Source organism: Equus quagga, unplaced genomic scaffold (genome assembly GCF_021613505.1).
Source record: "Equus quagga isolate Etosha38 unplaced genomic scaffold, UCLA_HA_Equagga_1.0 73442_RagTag, whole genome shotgun sequence".
NCBI lineage: Eukaryota > Metazoa > Chordata > Mammalia > Perissodactyla > Equidae > Equus > Equus quagga.
In genome coordinates this window covers 9,293,097-9,314,953 of record NW_025802777.1, presented here as the reverse complement: position 1 = coordinate 9,314,953, position 21,857 = coordinate 9,293,097, and the positions used below count along the sequence as shown (strand labels likewise).

Sequence of the window (21,857 nt, the reverse complement as noted above, 5' to 3'; positions counted from 1 at the left end):
CAATTATACAAGGAAATTGGGACACTTGGTATGCTCATTTGCATGCCAATGACCAAAATACTTTTCCAGTTCACAGCCTTTTAATAACGGAGGCCGTCAGAGTGCTGGGTTTGCACTCAAAGTCCCTGAGCTCTCTGGCCACACAGGGTTTCTCCTGAAGGACTGACCGTGTGCCCCTCCGTCTTCTTTCTTCCTTTTTTCAACTGCAAATTACATTTGAGTTCAAAAGGAGAAAATTTGCCGACGCTGCTTTGGATGCAGACATATTTTTGTTTGAATATTTGTGTTTGTGATTTTTTTCTTACTTTTATTTGTAATAAATTCTAGTAAATTGTAGATATTTATTTTTTAATTTGCAGTGTATCTGATTTTGTAATTGGATATTTGCTTTTTAAACTTCGAATTGATTTTAGACTGTAAGAAACAAAAATAACCAAATATTCCAATGATATAGTATAAATTATAAAAGTTGGTTACTGAAATTAGACAAAAAAGATGAAACAGATACTTTAGACAAGTCATTGATTTTTAGTGGGCTGAGCTCAGAGTGGTGCACGTTTTGTTGTGGATATATATAATATATATATAATATTCTGAATCTGGTGTTTTGTTTTGTTTTTTCATGCCAGTGGGTAGGTGGTATGGTCTCAGACCAATTTGAGAATTATTTTATGGTTTTCCTAGGGGTGGGACTAGGATTATGTACAAGCATTAATTCCTTGGCTGTGTTGATTAGCTCTGACTCCATCCTTTTCTTATCTTCAGAGTTTATCATTCACACTACACTGCAGTGAACTTTCACATTCCTACAGAGTAGAAATGAACACAAAATATCATAATACAGAAAAGTTAAATTTTCTACTTAAAATTATGTCATAAATAGTACCCAAAATTTAACTTCAGAAATTACATGGTTATACAGTATAAATGGTGACCTTTATTAATAAAAAAGGTAAGCAAAATTTTATTATATTTTTTGTTGTTATAAATAACAGTTAACATCCCTACCCCTCCAAAAAATGTTTTCTTATGCTTTGTTAAAAGATGTTTTGAAAATTGTAAGTAAAATGTCTAAGATTTAAGTTAAAAAGAATTCTGCTGGGGCCGGCCCAGTGGTGCAGCAATTAAGTGCACATGTTCCGCTTCTCAGTGGCCTGGGGCTCGCTGGTTCGGATCCTGGGTGCGGACACGGCACCGCTTGGCAAAAAGCCATGCTATGGTAGGCGTCCCACATATAAAGTAGAGGAAGATGGGCATGGATGTTAGCTCAGGGCCAGTCTTCCTCAGCAAAAGAGGAGGATTGGCAGCCGATGTTAGCTCAGGGCTAATCTTCCTCCAAAAAAAAAAATTAAATTAACTAATTAAAAAAAAAGAATTCTGCTGCACTAGATTTTCCCTTTCATACAGAGTAGAAATAAATATAGCATTCTTTAAATGGAGAATAAAGGTTTTATTTGTTTACATATGTTCCCTTGGCAGTTTCCTAATCCCAGGAGATGACCTTTGTGCAATGGCCATGTCACAGGACAGCGGTTCAGAGTGTGGACTCTAGAACTGGGCTGCCTGGGACTAAACCCCAGGCAGGTGTGGCTGTGTGACCTTGGACAAGTCATTAATATCTCTGCCTCATTTTCCTTATCGTAAAATGAGGATGATAGTAGTAGGACCTATCTACCTGGTGTGAGGGTTGAAATAGTCAATAGACGTGGAGCACTGGTTATTACTCACATTCTAGCATTTGTTATTGACATTAATTTCATTTAAAGTACTTTCTGATTTTATTAAAATATTATGGAATAAGAGAAAAATTGTTCCCAGTCTTTTCCTGTGGGTTTCAGCTTGAGGATGTGATAATTTTCAAGGGCTGAATTTCATTTCAATTATCTTTTTCTGTCAGCTGCTTTGAAAAACAAACAGAAAGTAGTTGAATTCAGTAAAATATATAGCAACTACTTCTTAGTAATGTGAGAAGTATTTTTGTTATTTTTCTAATCACTTTATAAGATATGTGAGAAATTTTCCGTGTTTTCTAAACCATGTGGTTTCGTCTCGCTCAGAATTGCAGCCCCGAGAGCCTTAGTTTCATTGATGCAGATTGCTCCATCTGAAGAACAATGTCCCCTTGCTGTGTAGCATCCCACTGACTAGATGGAGCTTTTCGTGAAGGAGACACAGCAGTGTTAAGTGGGAGTTGCTTCCGTACTGTAACCAAGCATTTTGTTGACAGACGAGCTCAGGAAAGGGACAAGCAGTGGCTTGAGCATGTCCAGCAGGACGATGAGCATCAGCGGCCCAGGAAACTCCACGATGAGGAAAAACTCAAAAGAGAAGAGAGCGTCAAAAAGAAGGAAACTGAGGAGAAAGGCAAACAGGAAATGCAAGACAAGCTGAGTCGACTTTTCCATCCACACCAGGAACCAGGCAAGCCAGTGGTGCAAGCACCCTGGTCGACCGCAGGTATTAGAGGCCAAACGTAATTCCAGCAAATAAGCCATCTCTTCTCCCAGATCCTCTCGAGAAATCTCTGTATCTAATCAGGTCCTATCTTGGCTATATTCATAGAGTTGAGAATGTCAGTCTCCTTTTTTTGGACAGTGCAGCTGTTCATTCTCTAGGAGCATTCCATGTCTGTTGAATTCTTCCACCACCGTGCCAACCTTTGGCCACCATTACACTGGCATGCAGAAGTCTTCTGCAGACGAAAGTGGCATGCAGTTTACCAGGCCCCATGCGTACACCTGTATTCCAGATGGAGGTCGAAACCTTTGCTGCCGAAACAACCTGCTGCTTCTCCAGTTTCTTATTTTCTCTGGGAATTTCTGAGCTGTTTCAGCCACAAGAAGTGGCACCTTTCCCCTTTGCCCACACTGATGCGACATTCACTGTCTTGAACCTATGCTGTATAAAACTGTGACTTTTTGCCCTTTGATCATAAATTGCCTCTTTAGCTAATGGTAACTGAAAGACTTTGAAATAGCTAGAAAACGTTATCTCATATCAGATGCAAACTAGAATGTATTTTTAAAATTTTTGTGGGCTGTGTCACGTTGGACAGCTTTGCAGATAATCCTCAGCTGAAGAAAGTGGTTGCCTTTTCCTCTGTATGGCAAATTATATCAGTTTTATTTGTTCGATCATCAGTATGCCTTTTACTGGTGTACAGCAAGTAAAGAAACAAACACACTATTCCGTAAAGGTTTGTTTGTTTCCTGTTTGCACAGTGGGCAGGGATGGGGTGAGGGTCAGAGCTGGGTCTGACACCCTCCCTGCCTTCAGACGCACACAGTCCAGGGAGAAAGACTGGTGAGTCACCAGGTCCACACAGGAGTGGCCGTGCCCTGGGGAGGCAAATACACGTTTCAATACTTTTTTTGATCTGAAAATAATTTCACCATTACTTGATCTTAGGCAATTAGTGTATGTTCCTTGTGCTTCCTCCTGGCATAAAGTGAGGACTTTTTCCGTCGGTCAGTGGGAAATTTTGCACATCATTCAGTTCGAGAAATATGAAGATGATACCTTCCCCTCGCTGCTTTTCAGAGAACACAGATGGGTATTCAAATACTTGCAGCTCTTGGGTAAACATTCCGAGGGCTGTGATGAGTTATTGTTAACCAGAATCCAAGATATCCTCTGCTCACACGCATTTTTAAAAATTTTATTTCATTTAAAAGCTAAATTATTTTCATCTAGGGTCCTTCCTTAGGTTCATTTTTTTTCCTTTGGAAATATAGACGTACACCACTGGGGATTATCAGTAATAACCATTCTCGTTGAAATCAGCACTTAGGTTTTATATGACTGCGTAAAGGACCTGGAACATCGTTTCCATGTCTTTTAATACGGAAAGTTATGCTTCTTCGTCCCCTCCCGAATGAGCTGGCTGATTCAGATTTTGGGTCACATTCGAACTGCTGCATTGTACTCCCCGCTGGGTGTGGGGAGAAGGGCCTTGATGCTTTACAGATGTGCACTGGAGCCCCAGCCAGGAGGCAGAGAGCAGGGCCCTCGGACAGCCGCACTGCGCTCGGCGCTGGGGTGACCTCTGTTTAGAGAGAATTCACTAATGACCTCTCTGATGGGTTTGAGTTGATGTCCATAACTTGGCTTGGCATGCATTTGTGTTCCGTGTAACGTTTTCTTTTTGTTCCCTTCTCCTCCTTTTTTTTGTATACAGAAAAAGGCCCACTTACTATTTCTGCACAGGAGAACGTAAAAGTGGTCTATTACCGAGCGCTCTATCCTTTTGAGTCCAGAAGTCATGATGAAATCACGATCCAGCCGGGCGATATAGTCATGGTAAGAAAGACTCCAGCAAAGGCATGGTCGCTCTGCGTGATCAGCGTCTGCCCCATTTCTGCATGTTATTTGACAATTGTGAAATTGTGGGCAAGTGTGAAATCCAATAATCTAGCATCTGGGTTTTCGGAATGTAGGCTCAGTCTTCTTCCTTTTCTATTAGAATGAGAGATGACATTTAAAGATATATCCTCACATCACTTGAAAATAGAATTGTTTAAAAAAAATGGATTCTTATCACAGCCTTAGCCTGTTTTTAAATCTCTAAAGTTCTGGTAATTTCAGAGTTTAGAATATTGCTTATATATTATGAATAGTTTTTAAGATTAAGTTTTAAATGCAAAATATTTTACCTTCATTTTCATAATTGCCAATGGTAACTTTTGTGTCTTTGGGTCAAAGCACCTTTTTTTTCCCTTTAATTGTGTAAAGTTTGAAAATGTGTGAAAAATAATGAATTAAATACAGTTAATCTGCTTTCCTACTCTATACTTGAACAGACAAAAAAAATTCAGGATTTTGCTTTGTCCTAGTTTATTTTCTTTAATTATAATAATAATTAAATACAGTCTTATGATTGTAACTAAAACTATTGTACCAGTTTGAGAGAGAATAAAGCAATGTGGTTGACCTAAATTATTTGTAAAAGAAAACAATAGTTCCTCAATCTAATTATTAACTTAGTACTTATTCTTAGAAGTGGTCAAACTTTGCATTACTATTAGCATTTTTTTTTAAAGGTGGGAATGGCTCAGAATTTTAAAAGAGCTACAAAAGTTAAGAATTGAGACAAACTTGTTTCTCATACCAGGACTATGTGTCTTTGAAGTATAAAAGGGTGTTGTACATTTGTTCATCTTGCATGCATGCATTGTATCTCTGTGTGTAGCATATATGATCTTTACTGGGCCAAAATATCTAGAAGGAACAGTGTGTTTGGTACTCAGAGAAATCAATCCCCTCTCCCCTTATTTTCTGATAGCTTTTTCTCTAATTATCATGGGCTGGAAATAAGGGAGTCAGGCCCTAGGTGTAGAATCTTTAAAAGTCAGAACCTCCTTAACAATGAAACCCTCTTCAAATATCCTCCATGCCTTCATTCAGCGATTTTGAATGCCCGGGTGCGAGGCTCGCTCATTCTTTACAGAAAGAGCTGCTGGCTTCCCTTAAGTGTGGGCACACACTCTGTATATATGAATGGTGATGCACGGCTGTCACCAGGCTGTGTTGGCAGCTTCTTCACCATCTCCTGCTTCCTACTCTGTGCTTTCTTATGGCCTGAAGCTGCTTTACTCATACTGCCTCATCTCCGAAATACTTTGCCTTTTAAACCAGATCAATTGTAAAATACATAAGTACCATGCAATAGCGGGAATCTAAAAATTATGCAAGTACAATGCGACATCAGATAGGACCTCGTTACAAAGTTGTTTCTTTCCATTGTAACCACAAAGAAGCCTAATATTTTTGAAACTGGATTTTGTTGGAACACAAGGCTAGAAAAGTAGTGTTCTCTTCTAAAGATAAGGAAGTGTTACAAAAATGTTACAATAAGGAAATGTTACAGATGACCTATATTTTAATGAGAAAGTATTATCTTTTGGAAACATTGTCTTGTTCCAATGATACTGAATCCTGTTCCTCAAATTGGCTAGTTAACCCTCTGCTGGACTAGAGTGTAGGTGTGCGGTAAGAATAAAACGTTTCATTAAACATATATTCTGCCTTGCTTTCACACCTTTGCTTTCCTGCTGGAGGTTAAAGGGGAATGGGTGAGTGCTCTGTCGCTGTCAGGAAGTCTGCATCTTCTTAAATGTTTTCTTCTTTTAAGTCACTTTGATTCTGTGTAAGTACACCCATCTTTGGGTGTTGTCGCAGCAGTGAAACTGTTTTGAGTTTGTGTAGTAAGTTGTGCTTAAAAAAAAAAAAAGAAAGAAAGCTGTAAAAGTGTGTGTACCAGGGTTCTCTTTGCTAGATTCCATTTAAGGACTAGCTGGAAGGCTCTGTATTTGGCAAATTATTGGGTCGAGTCTCTTTCTCAGACCATGGACAAAAATAAGTTCCAAGTAGGCTAAACTTAAAAGATAAAATTCTGGGGCCGGCCTGGTGGTGCAGCGGTTAAGTGTGCACATTCCGCTTCTCGGCAGCCCGGGGTTCACTGGTTTGGATCCCGGGTGCGGACATGGCATCGCTTGGCAAAAAGCCATGCTGTGGTAGGCGTGCCACATATAAAGTAGAGGAAGATGGGCACGGATGTTAGCGCAGGGCCAGTCTTCCTCAGCAAAAAGAGGAGGATTGGCAGTAGTTAGGTCAGGGCTAATCTTCCTCAAAAAAAAAAAAAGTTCTAAAAAACAACTTTTTTAAAAAGAATATTGGAATAATTTTCTGGCTAAGAAATGCCTTTCTAAGTTAAAACCAGAATCTATAAATGACCAAAAAGGACAGATTTGACAGTATAAAAAATAAAAACTTGTATATTGCAAAATGCGTGAGACAAAAGATTGCTATCCATATTACATAAAGATTCCAAAAAGTTAATATGAAAGAGATGACCCACCCATGAGTCTTAGAAAAGTTGGCCAAGGATATAAAGAGACATCACAGATGAAGAAAAGTAAATGATTTAGAAAATTCTGCGAAAAGATGCTTCATTTCATTGGTGATCAGGAGAATGGAAATTAACAGAGCAAGGTAGCATTTTTCATCTCGCAACTGAACAAGTTTAAAAATGTGATAATATCCAACTTTATCAAGAGTAGGAAAGTGGATGTAATAGATATTGTCAGCATGGTTGTATGAATTGGCTAAGCCGTTTGGAAGGCAATTTGGCCATACCTATTCAAGTTTAAAATTCTCATTCCCCGGGACCCAGAAATTCTGTTACTCTCCTTCCTCTGGGCTGTCTTTCGGCGCATGCGTGAATGTATGTGTTCACGGCTGTTCACTGCAGGATTGTTGGCAAATGCGAAAGAGGAGCAGTCCTGGGTCCATCAGGAAGGGAACGCTTTAAGTAAATTATGAGACAGCTAAAGAAAAAATAGAGTGAAGAAGTTTAAAAAATTACATAGATCTGCATGTACAGATAAGCTCTCCAGTAAACAGGATGTAGAGTGTAATTGTATTTTGGTTAAATAAAAAAACTGTGTGTGTGTATACGTGAACGTTTGAGTGTGTATAGTTAACAGTCTTGAAATATGGATGTCAAACTGTTAACAGTGGTCATCGCTTGGTGTGTGTAATTTTGTGTGCTTCTATACGGTTTTGCTGTTTGCAAATGCATCAGAATTTGTGATTTTTAATAAAGCACTAAAAATCAATCTAACTTCAACCAGTGTAAGAGAACGTCTACCCCGGGTTGGAATGGTGTTTTCTTTGTCTTGGACATCCTAACTGTGTCATGAGATGTGGAATATACTAGTAGGCAGGATATATTGGCTTGCTGAAGGGACGGCAGCCGTGTCTTCATTTTATGCTACAAAACGTAACATGACACTCCAAATGGCATTCAATTGTACTATCTTGTGAGGTTAACGATCTGTTTTTTAAAATGGGAATTGACGTGTAATAGCAACAAGTTTTTTATTTCGTGAAGTTTGTAGTTAAGAAGCATGAATATGAAAAATATGTAGTAGAATATTATTGTCAGTCTCTCTCGGTTGAATAATCACGAGGAGTTCACTTACTTTTGTGGGCACAGAAACCATTAGATTCTCAATCAAAACCATTAGATTTTCAAACTTCTTTGAAAAATAGCTAACTATACCCGTTAGAAAAAAAATTTTTTTATGGTTAACAAAAATTTAATGTTCTGTCTTATATATAGTCTTATTGTTGATAATAGAAAGAAATATAAGATGATGTCTGTCATTCATATGTTTAAAATCTTTTTAGAAAAATAGGGAGAAACACATGAAAAAGTCAGTGTATCATGAAGTGCTCGATGAAATCTCACTAACTTAGTTAGGAATTTATTTATTTATTTATTTATTTATATATATAGATATATTTTTTTTTTTTTGAGGAAGATTAACTCTGAGCTAACTGCTGCCACTCCTCCTCTTTTTGCTGAGGAAGACTGGCCCTGAGCTAACATCCATGCCCATCTTCCTCTACCCTACATGTGGGACGCCTGCCACAGCATGGCTTGCCAAGCAGTGCCATGTTTGCACCTGGCATCTGAACCAGTGAACCCAAGGCTGCCAAAGCAGAACGTTCACACTTAACCACGGCACCACCGGGCCAGCCCCTTAGCTAGGAATTTAAAAGAAGAAAGGAATCAGAGTGAGCTCACGTGCTCAGGGAAGACTTCTGAATTGAAGCTTCTTGGGCTGGCCCCATGGCCTAGTGGTTAAGTTTGGCACACTCTGCTTCAGCAGCCCGGGTTTGGTTCCTGGATACAGACCTACACCGCTTGCTGGCAGCCATGCTGTGACTGCCACCCACATGCAAAATGGAGGGAGACTGGCATGGATGTTAGCTCAGGACAAATCTTCCTCACACAAAAAGAGGAAGATTGGCAACAGATGTTAGCTCAGGGCAAATTTTCCTCAGGGGGAAAAAACAAAAAAGACTTCTCAATGAATAGCATGAGGAATTAGGAGACCCCTGCTCACTGCTGTTTTGTTGGGGGTTTATCTTAAGAACACTGGCTGGCCATCTAACTCAGCAGGTCCTAGACGGTCCAGGAATGAGTACCTCAGACCTGCTCAGGGAGCTTAACAAATAACCATTCCAGGGAACTCTTAATCTATATATAGGACTCAAAACCCTCTCCAGGTGCTTCCATTAGAGAGTTTCAGAAACCACTGATCTAATCTAATCTCTTTTTCCCGTCAGAACTAATCCTAAATCATTTCTGGAGAATATCCTCTTAGAAATATCCAAAAAGGGAGACCTCTTTCGTGATTGTCAGCCATCACCCAGTCAATTCATTCTGGAAATTGTTTGTCTTCTAATTTAGCGCTACTCTTCTAACAATTTAAACTCATTTTTTGCCTTTTCTTCTCTTGATGGAAGTTTTTTTAATGTAGTCAATACCTTGTCTTTCCTTCCTTCCTTAGATTTCCATAGCCTTAACATCTGAGCTCGGCTTGTTTAGTAACGGTTGTAGGATCATTGCTGTTTTGAGGCACCTTACACGTATGGTTCCAGGGGTGGGCCAAACCTGGCCCACTGCCTGTTTTATAATAAAGCTTTATTGGAACGCAGCTAGACTTGTTCATTTCCATATTGTCTACAGCTGCTCTGCTTTTTTGCTACAATGGCAGAGTTGAGTAGTTGCAACAGAGGTAAAATTTGCCTACCTCTAGATTAGAGCTTTAGAAAACAATTTTAATATCCTCATCCAGGAGTTTGGGTGGAAACCTCCTATTTCCAAACTAGCAAATACAGGAAGCACGTGCTGCTGCTCCCCAGACTCGTCAGCACGTCCCGGGCAGCCACACCAGCTGGTCTGAGTCAGCACGTGGTTTGAACCTGTTAGCTGTCCATGTTCTTTGTCACGCATGTAGGGGGAGAGGGAATTTGTTTCCCTTCTTTGTGACAAGTGATGCGGGGTCGGTGAGCCGAGGAGTCAAAAGAAAGATTTCGTAGACTCTCAAGATCTGGCAGTAGTGCTCTTTTATTTAGAGAATAGTGTGGAATAGCATGGGGACAGGACCCATGGGCAGTCAGAGCTTCTGCTGCCCCCAGTTGAGGGTTAGAGCTAAATTTAAGGCATAGGTATATGATTCATCTCTTTACAAGACAAAGGAAAGAACATGAAAAAAAGTTAAAATGGTATCAGTGCAGGTGGGGTCTGGTCATTGGGTGATCCCATGACTTTTAGACAAGAATCAAATCGGATTAAGTAAAGGTTAGAAAGGTTAGACGCCACCACCCTAAACCAGTTACATGAGATTGCCAGACAGCAACCAACTTAAGTTCTTGCCTTCCCCATTAAGAACTTCTAGGGACAAGGTCATCTCTCTTCTTCCTGGTACAGAGAGGGAGGCACCTTTTACAGATAGAGATTTACCTTACAAATGTAAATGTCTCCCAACAAGGGCAAGTTCCATTCCCCAGGGCCTCCTTCCCTGTCCCAGTTTATCAAAAGCTATCAGCCCAAAACAATCCCGATGCCAAAGAGTCATATCTTGGGGTGGCCAATTTCAGGTCCCTACAAGGTCCTCCCCCCTTCCTTCACAAACGCAAATGTCTCAAAAGGGCAAGCAAAATTCCAGTCCTCGGAGCCTGCTTCTCATCTGTAGTTTTAGAAGTAACCAGCCTAAAATCCTCATCAACAAGGTCAGAGGTTTTAGAAATATTAATGCTCCCTGCTGAAGGTGACAGCCATGAAGCCTCTAGACACTGAGAAATTGTTATTGGGCTTCAGCCACGTGTGCTTGAACCTGACAGCTGCTGTGTGCATGACTGTTGATCAGTGCCCTACGTTATAAGTGTATAATTACTCACATTTTGTGGACTAGATCTGTCGCATAGTCCCAGTCATGTGAGCACTATCTCAGATTTGTGCTTCCCACTTTGATAACGTGTCACTAGAAGGACCCCAGATGCTGTGAGGTATTGCGGTGGGGCTGGTTAAATGAAATTGGATTAAAACCAATATTGTTAATGCCCAAATCCCCCTGAATTATAGCCACCAATAGATGAATTGACTTTGTCTGTAAAGTCCACATGACAAAGAAGTCTGTGTGCCTAACTTTTCTCATTCTATCCTAATCTTCTATTTTTCCACAATTAGATTGGCATTTGGGGTAGTTTCCCAAACCACAAGAAGAAGTAGTTCTCATTTTCCTGTGAGAACCTTCATGCTTTTTCTAAGTGGTTAGTTTAATTTAATGTTGAGCGAATTTTTATTATAACCTCTGAACCTTCAAATTAAAATTTAATTATACATTACAATTAATGGATTCCTATAAGAATAAATCAAACTAATTGAGACTATTGTTTGGCCAGAGTTGACCAGTGAATTTCTGCGGTTAAAAGTGAAATGCTGATTGCATTATTGCCCTGAAGGATGGGAGAAACCCTTGTTTGCAGAGATAGGAGGCTGATGTGGCCCTCCCCCTTTGCTAAGTACACAAGTCACCCTTCAGTGGTGCAGCTCACTTTGTGTCCTATCAGGGGACAGGGCAGGGTGTGATTGCTTAAATAGGGTGGGAGCCAGACCTGCCCACAGGTTGGGACTTTTCCTCAGGGCTTCAGATTCAATTCCAGATGTCAAGTAAAGTCTTGTTACTGTGTCTCAAGGGAATGACAGTAGATCATAGGACATAATTAAGTAAAGCAGCTGACATTCCAGGGCGTCCAACTTGGACAGATCAGTAGGGTCCCAGACAGGCTGTGATCAGAAATTGAACTCCGGCCCCTAAGGGGTTACTGCTGGCAAGAAGGCAAACGCCGAGGCCTAGGGTCCCAGACAGGTTTCTAGAGCAGGGAACGCCCCGTGCAGAGAACCAGAGCTTGTTACCTTAAGAGAGGGTACGGTGGAGACTGGGACAGAAGCCTGAAAGGGAACTGCAGCAGATTCAGAGCCGGGACAGGAGAGAGGGCTTAAAAAAACCATCATTAAACACTTCTCAAATGCCAGGCAGCGTTCTAATATTTATCATTCCTCACAACAGCCATAATAAGACAGGCGCTGTTATTATCCCCGTTTTACAGATGAGGAAACCAAGGCACCAAGGGATTAAACTTGCCCCAAGTCGACCAGTTGATTGTGGAAGCAGCACTGAAACTGAGGCCGTCTAATTGCAGGGCCCTACTCTCGATCGTTACCCTCTGCAGTCTTGAGGCTAAGTTCTTGTGCCCGGAGCTCAAGCTCCTAACTCACTCCCGCCTGACATCACCTTTGGTCCTAGGATGAATGGAGCGGGTGGCGGCTTGGCCGCTGAACCTACAGAGACATTGAGGAGACCCTGGCACCACCTGGCCTATTTATAGCTCTGTTTCCAGTGCAAAGCAGCTGCGAAGTTAAAATGTGTCACAATATCAGCAATAAATATAAATGGGGAAGGAAAGGCATGTGGCCATTTGAGTTTCGCATAAAATAAGATCCAAGTGGAAAAAAATGTCATCTTAAATCCTCATCTAGAGAAACTGTGGGGGCTGCCCAGAAGAAGGAAAGTAAGAACCAAACAGTGTGGGGGCCTGAATGAAAGTAGTGCTGTGTTCACATCTGATGCGAGTGTAGCAGGAAGAGCAGTCGAAGCAGCATTCCCCTTTATCTGGGGGGAAGTGCTTGGGGAAGATTCTTGGCTTTAAAAATTGCTTTTATTCATGACAGTAAGGGTTCCCTAAGGTGGAGCAGCAGGCAGGTGTCCCCCACTTAGTGAATATTTTGTAAATAATGTGTAGAATTAAATAGTAAGCTTTGTATTCTTTCTCCACCCCTACCCCAAGCATTTTTTTAAAAATTCAAATAAAGTAATAGGCATCATATCTTATTACCCTCCATTGAATACAGATAGATATTCGGTTCTGCAGTTTTTTGCTTTGTTTTTTTACTGAATGTTTGAATGGGTTAGAAAACCAGTATTTTTGCCAGTTTTTCCAAAATTATTAAGACCTTACCTCCTCATTTCTGTAATTTCTAAAAAAGCAACATGAGTGTTCAATGTTTCACCTCCTTGGGCAGTATATTAAGGGAGAAAAAATAAGATAAAGTCTCTGATAGACCCTTAATTGACTTATAGTAATGAAAATAATTTTCTAATAGTGAATGTTATTATCCTCCAAAATCCTTCTCCTGTTGCTCATAAAATAGTGGGGGTAACTCATAAAGATAAGTGGAATCATCTGGTGATTTTGAAGGGTCCTTTGAGTCACAATTAAAATGCAAACATTAAAAGCACCTGGTATAATAAATAGCTTCTTGGAAATTTTTAAGCAGCAGAATTCTGTATTCTCGTGTGCACTTCTGTGAATATTAAAGTTAAATTTATACAAAAGAAAACTATAGGACCTTAATAAAATTGATCGTTGCTGTAAGTAATCACTTCCTTAATTTTCTTCTCATCGTGAGTCTGAGGAATTTTTAAATGCCTAAATACAGCAGTCAGCTTTGCTCCCTGTAGAAACCATCTAAGGCTGTGCTTTTTATCTTTCTTGTCCCTGTGCTAAATACGTACTGCTTAGTTATCAGAGATTTTTAGAATGCTAAATTTATATTGATTGCACCCTTTGCTTGCAACTTTAAATAATAAACCCAAGTCAAATTATTTTTAATAATTACATGACTTTCCTGAGTGATGAAGTCTGTCAGATCACTTTCCAATTCAAAATAGCTCTAAAAATTTAAACTATGGGCCTTAGGACTTTTGGCACTTAATCTTAACTGCCATTCTTAGAAAAAGAAAGAAAAAAGCTAAAAAAAAAAAAAAGCTTTAAAAAGCACAAAGAGTAAGAACTTGAATTATGTCGCTTACTGTTTTTTCAGAGTTAATGGTTAGAGATAATCTTCTCAGACACTTAGATGAAGAAAAAGAAGAAATGTCTATGCAGCATGTCTGCCTGACAGGGTCAGAGGCTTGGAGCTTTGTTCTGCTAGAGCGTTTGGTGTCTTTGCGGGTTGATTCAGTGCCGCTTAAATTGAACTTTGCGACTTCCCTGCAGGTGGATGAAAGCCAGACTGGAGAACCGGGATGGCTTGGAGGAGAATTAAAAGGAAAGACAGGATGGTTTCCTGCGAACTATGCAGAGAAAATCCCAGAAAATGAGGTTCCCACACCAGTCAAACCAGTGACCGAGCCGACCCCTACCCCTGCACCCAAGCTGGCTGTGCGTGAGACGCCTGCTCCCCTGGCAGCGACCTCTTCGGAGCCCTCCACGACCCCCAACAACTGGGCCGACTTCAGCTCCACGTACGTGTAGCCATGCTATCTCTGACTTTTGAAACCCCAACTTAGTGATCTTTTTTCTTTAAGTGTTTTTATGATCTTGGGTTGTACCTCTGCATAAAGATGCCTACTCTTTTCATTACCACTTTCTCTGACTGGTCTGCTGGCAAATTGTGGATTACATTCTCTGAACTGGCTTTAATTATATCATTGCTCAAGAATGATTTGCCCTGGTAGAAAATAAAGCCTATTATCTTGTTTTGTTCAGTAATTTGTCTGTATCTTTCATTCTCATGGAAGAAATGGAGAAATACAGTTTCCTAATAATGTGTTTGACATCCGTGTCAGTCAGCAAATATTCAGTCATTTCCTGCATGTAAATAGCACTTTTTTTTTGCTGGACAGAAACAGAAATTGACTTTAGTCATGTGGTTTTGAATCCAATAAAAAGCTGTTTCCTTTACAGCTTTCCTGTCTCATCAGTCGTGTACAAATGTTCAGGGCAGTGAAGCAATGTGTGTCCTTGGCTGCTGCTAGTACTTACCATTGGTCATCAGGAAATGTGATTAAAAGCAGCGTGTAAGCAGAGGTTTGAAATGCGAAATGAAACCTCTGTCCACACTTCCAGTTATAGGACCATGATCCAGCTGTGCAGTCGTCTAAAAATATTTTGTGCCAGCATTCAAGTAAAAGTGATTTGCGTAAGAAGTATTTTAAATATTTTTTCAAGTCTAACCATCTTTCAGAAGAAACGAATTGAAGGCAGGGAGTCAAGATGTAATGCTGGAGAAAGATCCAATGGGTGAAGCTGAAAGAAAGGAGCAGTAACCAAGGGCAGGAGGAAGTGGAGGGCAGGGTGTAAGGAGTAACCAAGGTTTTCACCCTTACATGGCATAGAAAAGGTTGGAAGTGCTAAAGAAGGTCCTTCTTCTCTAATGTCTGCCCAAAAGTAGCCTTCCATTAGCATGGTCCCAAGGTGGAAACTCCCCGTTCCTCTCTTGATCTTGATTGAAAAGCTCTGACTCTTTACACTAAAGCTTAGACTGACATAGAAGACAGATGCCCTGTTTTCCAGGATCTTGTTTTGCTGTGGATCCGGTCAGTGTGACTCTCTTCCTGGTTAAATGTGTAGCGTGCAGCTCTCTGGCTATAATCGAGGGCATCTTATTTTCCAAACCCCAAATCAGGGCGTGTAGTCAAACAAAGGAGTTATTTTGATTTTTCAAATTTGTTTATGTGTTAATAAAGATACGAGAAATAAATTACATTTAGATCTGCACTCATCCAGATATGTTTATTTAAAATTATAAAATTGCAAAATTGAAGCTGTCCCTGAGATTCAGGACAACTGGTTGCTCTAAAGGTACCACTTGTAGTTACCATGCCGGGTGCTTGCTGTGTGGTAGATGGGCCAGAGAAATGGTGTTAAGAAGTGCCAGCTGCTAAGCTGGCATATTTTCATATGTGATATATAACTTCTTTTTTGCTGATTTGGCTATTATTACAAATGATGATAATGATCGTGTGAGGATGCTTCTCTGGTGCTTTAGAGGTACAAAGTATTTCCCTATCCAGTATTTCACAACTCACCGAAAATGGCAGAATATTGTTCCCGTTTTATCAATGAGGAAATAAAGATTCAAAGAAACTCCTATAATTTGCCTGAGGTTTGTCACTAGTGTGCGAAGCTCAGACTCAAACCCCCGTCTGGTGCGCTTTCCTCCTTCCTTGTTCTTGAACTTAGAAAGCCCCGTAAATGTACTGAGTTTGTGTTTACCGTGGGTGAAATGCTGGTGCATTAGGAAGTACTTGCTACTCATGGCGGCATGCTCTTCCCTCCAGGTGGCCCACCAGCGCAAATGAGAAACCAGAAACGGACAACTGGGATGCGTGGGCAGCACAGCCCTCTCTCACCGTGCCGAGTGCCGGCCAGTTAAGGCAGAGATCGGCCTTTACTCCAGCCACGGCCACTGGCTCCTCCCCATCTCCTGTTTTAGGCCAGGTAAAGGCAGGCAGTGGGAGTGTGAAGACGTAGCATGCCTTACAGCACCGGCAGATTCAGCCAGTGCTTGTTGACTGTGTCATTTACAAGTAAGCCTCACTATATGTATGGGATCAGCTGGCAGTGAGGGATCCGGTTCACGTTTTCCCAGTAGCCTTTAAGGAGCCCAGAATATATTGTGAATAGTGAGAGTTCAGAGATGGGTAATCAGAGAAGCTTCATTGAAGAAGTGGCATTTGAACTGCATCTTGAACAATGGGTAAGGTCTTACTAGGAAGTGGAGAGGGCTGACATGTCTGTCAGACAGAAAATTCTATGAGCAGAGGCTTTAAGGCAGGAAATCCAAGTGTGTGTAAGGAAAATCATGGGTCAGTCCATTTGGCTAGACTATTGAGTAGTTTTTGGAAAAGGTAGACTTATTGTAGGTTAATGAGGATCTCTTAAATGCCCTGCTACGAAAGAATAATTTCTGAAAGGATAAAGATGGTTATTCTGAATATTTCTATTTCTATTTAATACAATAAAGGTAAAGAAATGAAATTTCTGTAAATAATCAATCAAACCAGACAAGAGACAATGCCTATCTGGCAGGCACTTGGGGCTCAGGGACAATTTGTGATCTGGGAACAACCAGATTGAAGGTGGGCTCTGGGCAGCTTCAGGTGGAGGTGGTGGGCAGGAAGACTAGAGTGGAGGACATGGGGGCAGCGACACCAGTGAAAGAGGATGGAGTCACAGTGCCTGGGGGAGCAAATAGGAAAGGAAAGAGGTCTGGGATTGAGGAAAAGATTTGACCTTAAACAGAAAGAAAGAATTGAGAAAGAAATGGATTTTTAGTTCGAGGGAGGAGGCAGGTTTTAGACGTGTGAAAGTGGGCCGTCCAGGTAGTCCTGTCTGGCAGGCAGCTGGAGCGTAGATCAGATCTAAGGAAATGTGTGAGGTCTTCAGAGGAGAGATACTGTCGGCAGAAAATGGAAATACACAGAGCACATGCGTTCTGTGACCTGGAAGAAGAGCGGCTCCCCACACGGCGTTCCTTCCCTTTGATTCTCTCCTGGCTCAGCGGGTGGCGCGTCTCCTGCTCTGGTGGAGGAGAAGCGGGGGCGTTGTTTCCAGAAAGTGGGTCAGGGGTGTGCTCATATTATTAAAGGCAGTGGTCAGGACAAAGAAGAGATCATTCGGTGTGGCAAGTAGAATGTATTTGTGGCCTGGAAAAGAGTAGAATAAAGCAGATCGCAAAAGGGTAAAGGGGAAATGATGGGTGAGAAAGTGGAAAGATGTGTGAAAGAAAAGAGGAGTAGAGGGGCAGGAGGGCACTGGGAAAGGCGTGAGCCAGCCACATTGCTGCATGTTAGAGAAAGGGACTGAAAAGTCAAGTACCAGAGAATATAATTGGGGTGAGGTGAATACAACATGAAAAGCACAGAAAAGAAGACAGGATTCTTTTTCTTCTGGGAGAGGAGGGGTGAAGAGGTTGGGGAAAGATAAAGGAGAGAAAGGAGTTCAGGTTGTGCTACCTGCCAGCATTCTCAGGAGGGGAATGCAGAGTTTGCAAGATAGGAATTCAGCAAAGAAAAATGAAGAATTGCTTGGCTTAAGTTAACCTGAATCTGTAACTGGTCATTACACATTGTCTCAACTTTCTCCAGCAGTCCAGAACTAGAAATGATAATAATAATAAAAGCTACCACAACTATTATGGTTATTACTGTCATAGCAACACTATGGAGAGATCTTATAAAACTTCCTTGACAATGTTTTGAAGAAAGTATCTGTTTTATGGATGTGGAAACTGAGGCCTGGAGAGATTAAACAATTGCCTAAGGTCACAAAATTAGTAGTGACAGGCTTGAGACTCAAACTCAGAGCCCGTGTTCTGTCCGACCCCAGGCTATTATTATATGGGTTATTCGGGTGTATCCATGTGGAAAGATTGACAAGGCAGGCACCGGGAAGATTTCTCAGGGTGAGAGATTCTGAAGTATCAACAAGGACACAGTTGAAATGGCTGACCCAGTGGTCCATTCGTGGTAGAGAAGTAAATGGGAGTAGCGAGAGGATGAGACAGTCTAGAATAGCTGTGAGGTCCCCTGTGAGGGCGAGAGAGGAGGACGGAAGGTCAGGAACAGATGGTCCTGGGGAGTATTTGAAACCCGTAGAAACCTCCTCCATTCTGAGGATTTGAAGGAGCGCACAGTTGAAATGGAAGGAAATAGGAATGTCGTAGGTTTAAGAAGGGGAGAAGACCAGGATTTAGAAGTTATCAGCGTGGATGCTGAAACTGTTTGACCTGTCATAAATTCTCCATTGATCCGATGCAATCACAATTAAATGTCAACGTGGAAATAACTTGTAAAGACAAGTGCAAATGGGTTCCGGATGAACTGTCCTTGGCCATCGTCCTTTGTTCCTGTCCATTTACGTATGCGATTGAAAGTTGACATTGTTGTATTGTTTAGTCATGTTTTTAGATATTGTACTGGTTTTCTATTATAGTTTTTAAACAGATAATGAATGCCTCGCCCTGCCTTTCCAGCCTCATCTCCTACCACACCCCTCCATGAAAGTAGGCCACCCGCGTCCCCGGATTGTGCTTCTCTTCCTGGACCCTTTGCAGTGTACCGCCTCGAGGCCTTTGCCTGTGCTGTGCCCTCAGCCTGGAGTGCCCTTCCTCCGAAGCCCTAGCTTTCAAAATCCTTCTCGTCCCTCCAGGCCCACCTCCAGTGCTGCCTCCTCTGGGAAACGTTCCCTGTTGCCCACAGGCAGAGTTCATACCTCTCCTCTCTCTGTTCCCACAGTGAATAGCTGGAACGTCTTATTAGCGTATTTCCTTCTGCCAGGTGGTATACATAGTTGTTTGTATCTCCTTCTTCCCCGTTAATTGTGAGTTCCTTGATAATAACATCACACTGTCCATTTTTATAGTGCTTTATGGTGAATAAAGTGTTTTAACCTAAATTATTTTGGGGAGGCAGAGCCGGCATTTTATTCATCTTTGTAACCCCGCAGTGCCTTGCATATGGGTGTACAAGGGGTTTATGCCAACCAGACCCCTATTTCTCTAAAAAGGCGCTAAGACAAGCACAATCCAGTGCAGGGCGTGTTTCCCTGTCTCCCTAAACTAAGAGATCAGTTAATTATCTTTTGAAATTTCATAAGATTTCTGCTCCAATATTAATTCTCCACTGAAAATCCAAATCAGATTGGAAATGGGGGCATGCCCTGGGCAACCTGAAAGTTAAAATAGAACCAAAATAGGGGCCAGCCCTGTGGCATAGTGGTTAAGTTTGCGCACTCTGCTTTGGCGACCTGGGGTTTCGCCGGTTTGGATCCTGGATACAGACCTACGCACCTCTTGTCAAGCCGTGCTGTGGCAGGCGTCCCACATATAAAATAGAGGAAGACGGGCACGGATATTAGCTCAGGGTCAGTCTTCCTCAGGAAAAAAGAAAACGTAGAACCAAAATATAAAAGGCACACAGCCAGGTGCAACAGAATAAATCCGACCTCCTGGCTTGTTTAAATAGAGAGTTCTAGTGGCCAGGCAATGGCCTTGTGGATAGGCTGGCAGGTTTTTGCCTCCACTTTTGGAAATAAACGATTACTGAGAAACAGTGAAGCGTCTAGCACTCGACTGTGCTGAAGCGGGGTCTCTGTGGCTGTGTGTGTGCCCGTGTGTGCTCATTGGAGGGGAGGTGCCCGTGTTCATGTCGCCTGAATTGATAACAAATCACCAAGTAATGAGAGGTCCTTTACGTCATTCCGCACAAGGGCGAGAAGGTGGAGGGGCTACAAGCGCAAGCCCTGTATCCTTGGAGAGCCAAAAAAGACAACCACTTAAATTTTAACAAAAACGATGTCATCACCGTCCTGGAACAGCAAGATATGTGGTGGTTTGGAGAAGTTCAAGGCCAGAAGGGTTGGTTCCCCAAGTCTTACGTGAAACTCATTTCAGGGCCCGTAAGGAAATCGACAAGGTATGTTTGTGGTTATCTGCTTCTGTTAGATGAAAACAATGTGTTAGGCATTACAATATTGCTTGTACTTGTTAAGATTCACAAATAGGAGTTGCAGGATTATTTTATCTTCTTGATCTTTTAACTACAAAAGTTAGAGGATGTGTCAACAGAAGGAGCCTCTTACAGATAAATGGTCACTTTTTCTTGTGAAAGGCTGTATATCTTGTTTTTCATTGAATTATGCAAGAAGGATTTCTAGTCTGAGACCTGGAACATTCTTGTGGGTTTGTTGGAGATTATGTCTGTCTTCATGCTTAGTCCTCAGTACTGTGCCAGAGATACATGACTACTTAGAAGTCCAAAGCATTTGGAAATAATTGGAGGAATGAATTATCTTCTTCATTAGGGTCTTATTATAGCACAGAACCTTAATTATTCCAACCATATACATGTTCAAAACAAATGATGAGATTTAAGAAGATAAAAATATCAAAAATATCGGATGAGAATCCATCAGTCATGCTTTGAAATAGACCAATACATTGGCTGTGTATCCAGCACAGCAAAGTGCTGAAAAACACGGATGTGAGCCAGAATCATGGCTCTGGAGCGTCTTATCATGTGCTTTAACTTAGCCAAGTGCCACTATCTCAGCTGGAGATTGTTCAGAGTTTTAAACGATAAGAAGTTTTAAAAGAGAAAAATCAATGTCATCTGTTCTACTTTCTTCTAAGATAAAACTTACCGTACTCTTTCCCCGATCTTTCAGCATGGAGTCTGGTCCTTCAGAAAGTCCTGCCTGTCTAAAGAGAGTCGCTTCCCCTGCAGCCAAGCCGGCCGTTTCGGGAGAAGGTAAGAACCTGAGGCAAATATGTTCTTTAGAAGGTCGTGGAAATTATGCAATACAAACAGTAAATGTTTGGAATGAGACTGGATTTCATTTTTAAATTGACTACATTAATTTACGTTCTAAGCTAAAGTGAAAGTTTAGCTCTTTATAAAATCGAAGGGCTTTATGGAGACTTTCAAAATACTATCAGATGGATTGATCATAAAAACTGAATTTTCTAACTGTCTTTTATTATGAGTCCTTTGACTTTTGAAAGAGGCCCATCAGTCACTAGGGATCAAGTTTTCTGAGCATCTCTATAGCTGAATTGTGGTCCTGTCTATTCTTGACTCTGAGATAAATATTTTGTTTTAAAATCGTGACTTACACAGTCCCAGAAAGCTGTTAGAGTAACATCAGTGCCATCTGTACACCCAAACAAAAGAGAAGTTCAGTTTCCATGTTCCGTGTAAATGACCAAACCAGATTCTGTAGGCCTAAAAATTTCATTTTGAGTGTTTATTATACAAATAATTAATTGCTTTATTTCTGGGTCTTTGTGACATAATCCCAAGGATTATCTATGCCAATGTATTGTATGGGTTTAAAAGTGAACAAAACCTAACATAATTTGGGCTCTAAGAGTAAAAGTCTCATTTATGCCTTTTCCACATTCAGTTTAGCCATTATCTAGTACTAATTGAAGAGTGCTTTCCATCCAGAAGTCTGAACAATGCTCGTAGCTAACTGATGTCTCCCCAACTGTATAGTAATTTTCCATGGGTTCCTTGAATGAATTATATGAGGATAGAATGTTTTATGTAGTTTGTTTGCCGTTAGGAGATGGTTGCATTCCTTAGAAATCTTACCTTGTGAAAAGTAGAATTATTAAAACAGTTGTTCCCATGGAGACAGCAACCATGAAAGTT

At 41.1% G+C, this 21,857-nt stretch overlaps 1 protein-coding gene across 1 annotated transcript in view; it reads left to right on the top strand.

Moving 5' to 3' along the window:
• Positions 1–21,857, top strand: part of LOC124234256 (intersectin-1) — a 204,100-nt gene that overhangs the window by 119,561 nt on the left and 62,682 nt on the right. The window contains exons 18-23 of the mRNA XM_046651506.1: positions 2,228–2,457; positions 4,178–4,299; positions 13,915–14,162; positions 15,981–16,140; positions 19,912–20,117; positions 20,869–20,951. Coding sequence (XP_046507462.1) covers positions 2,228–2,457; positions 4,178–4,299; positions 13,915–14,162; positions 15,981–16,140; positions 19,912–20,117; positions 20,869–20,951 — 1,049 coding nt within the window. The remainder of the gene's footprint in view (positions 1–2,227; positions 2,458–4,177; positions 4,300–13,914; positions 14,163–15,980; positions 16,141–19,911; positions 20,118–20,868; positions 20,952–21,857) is intronic.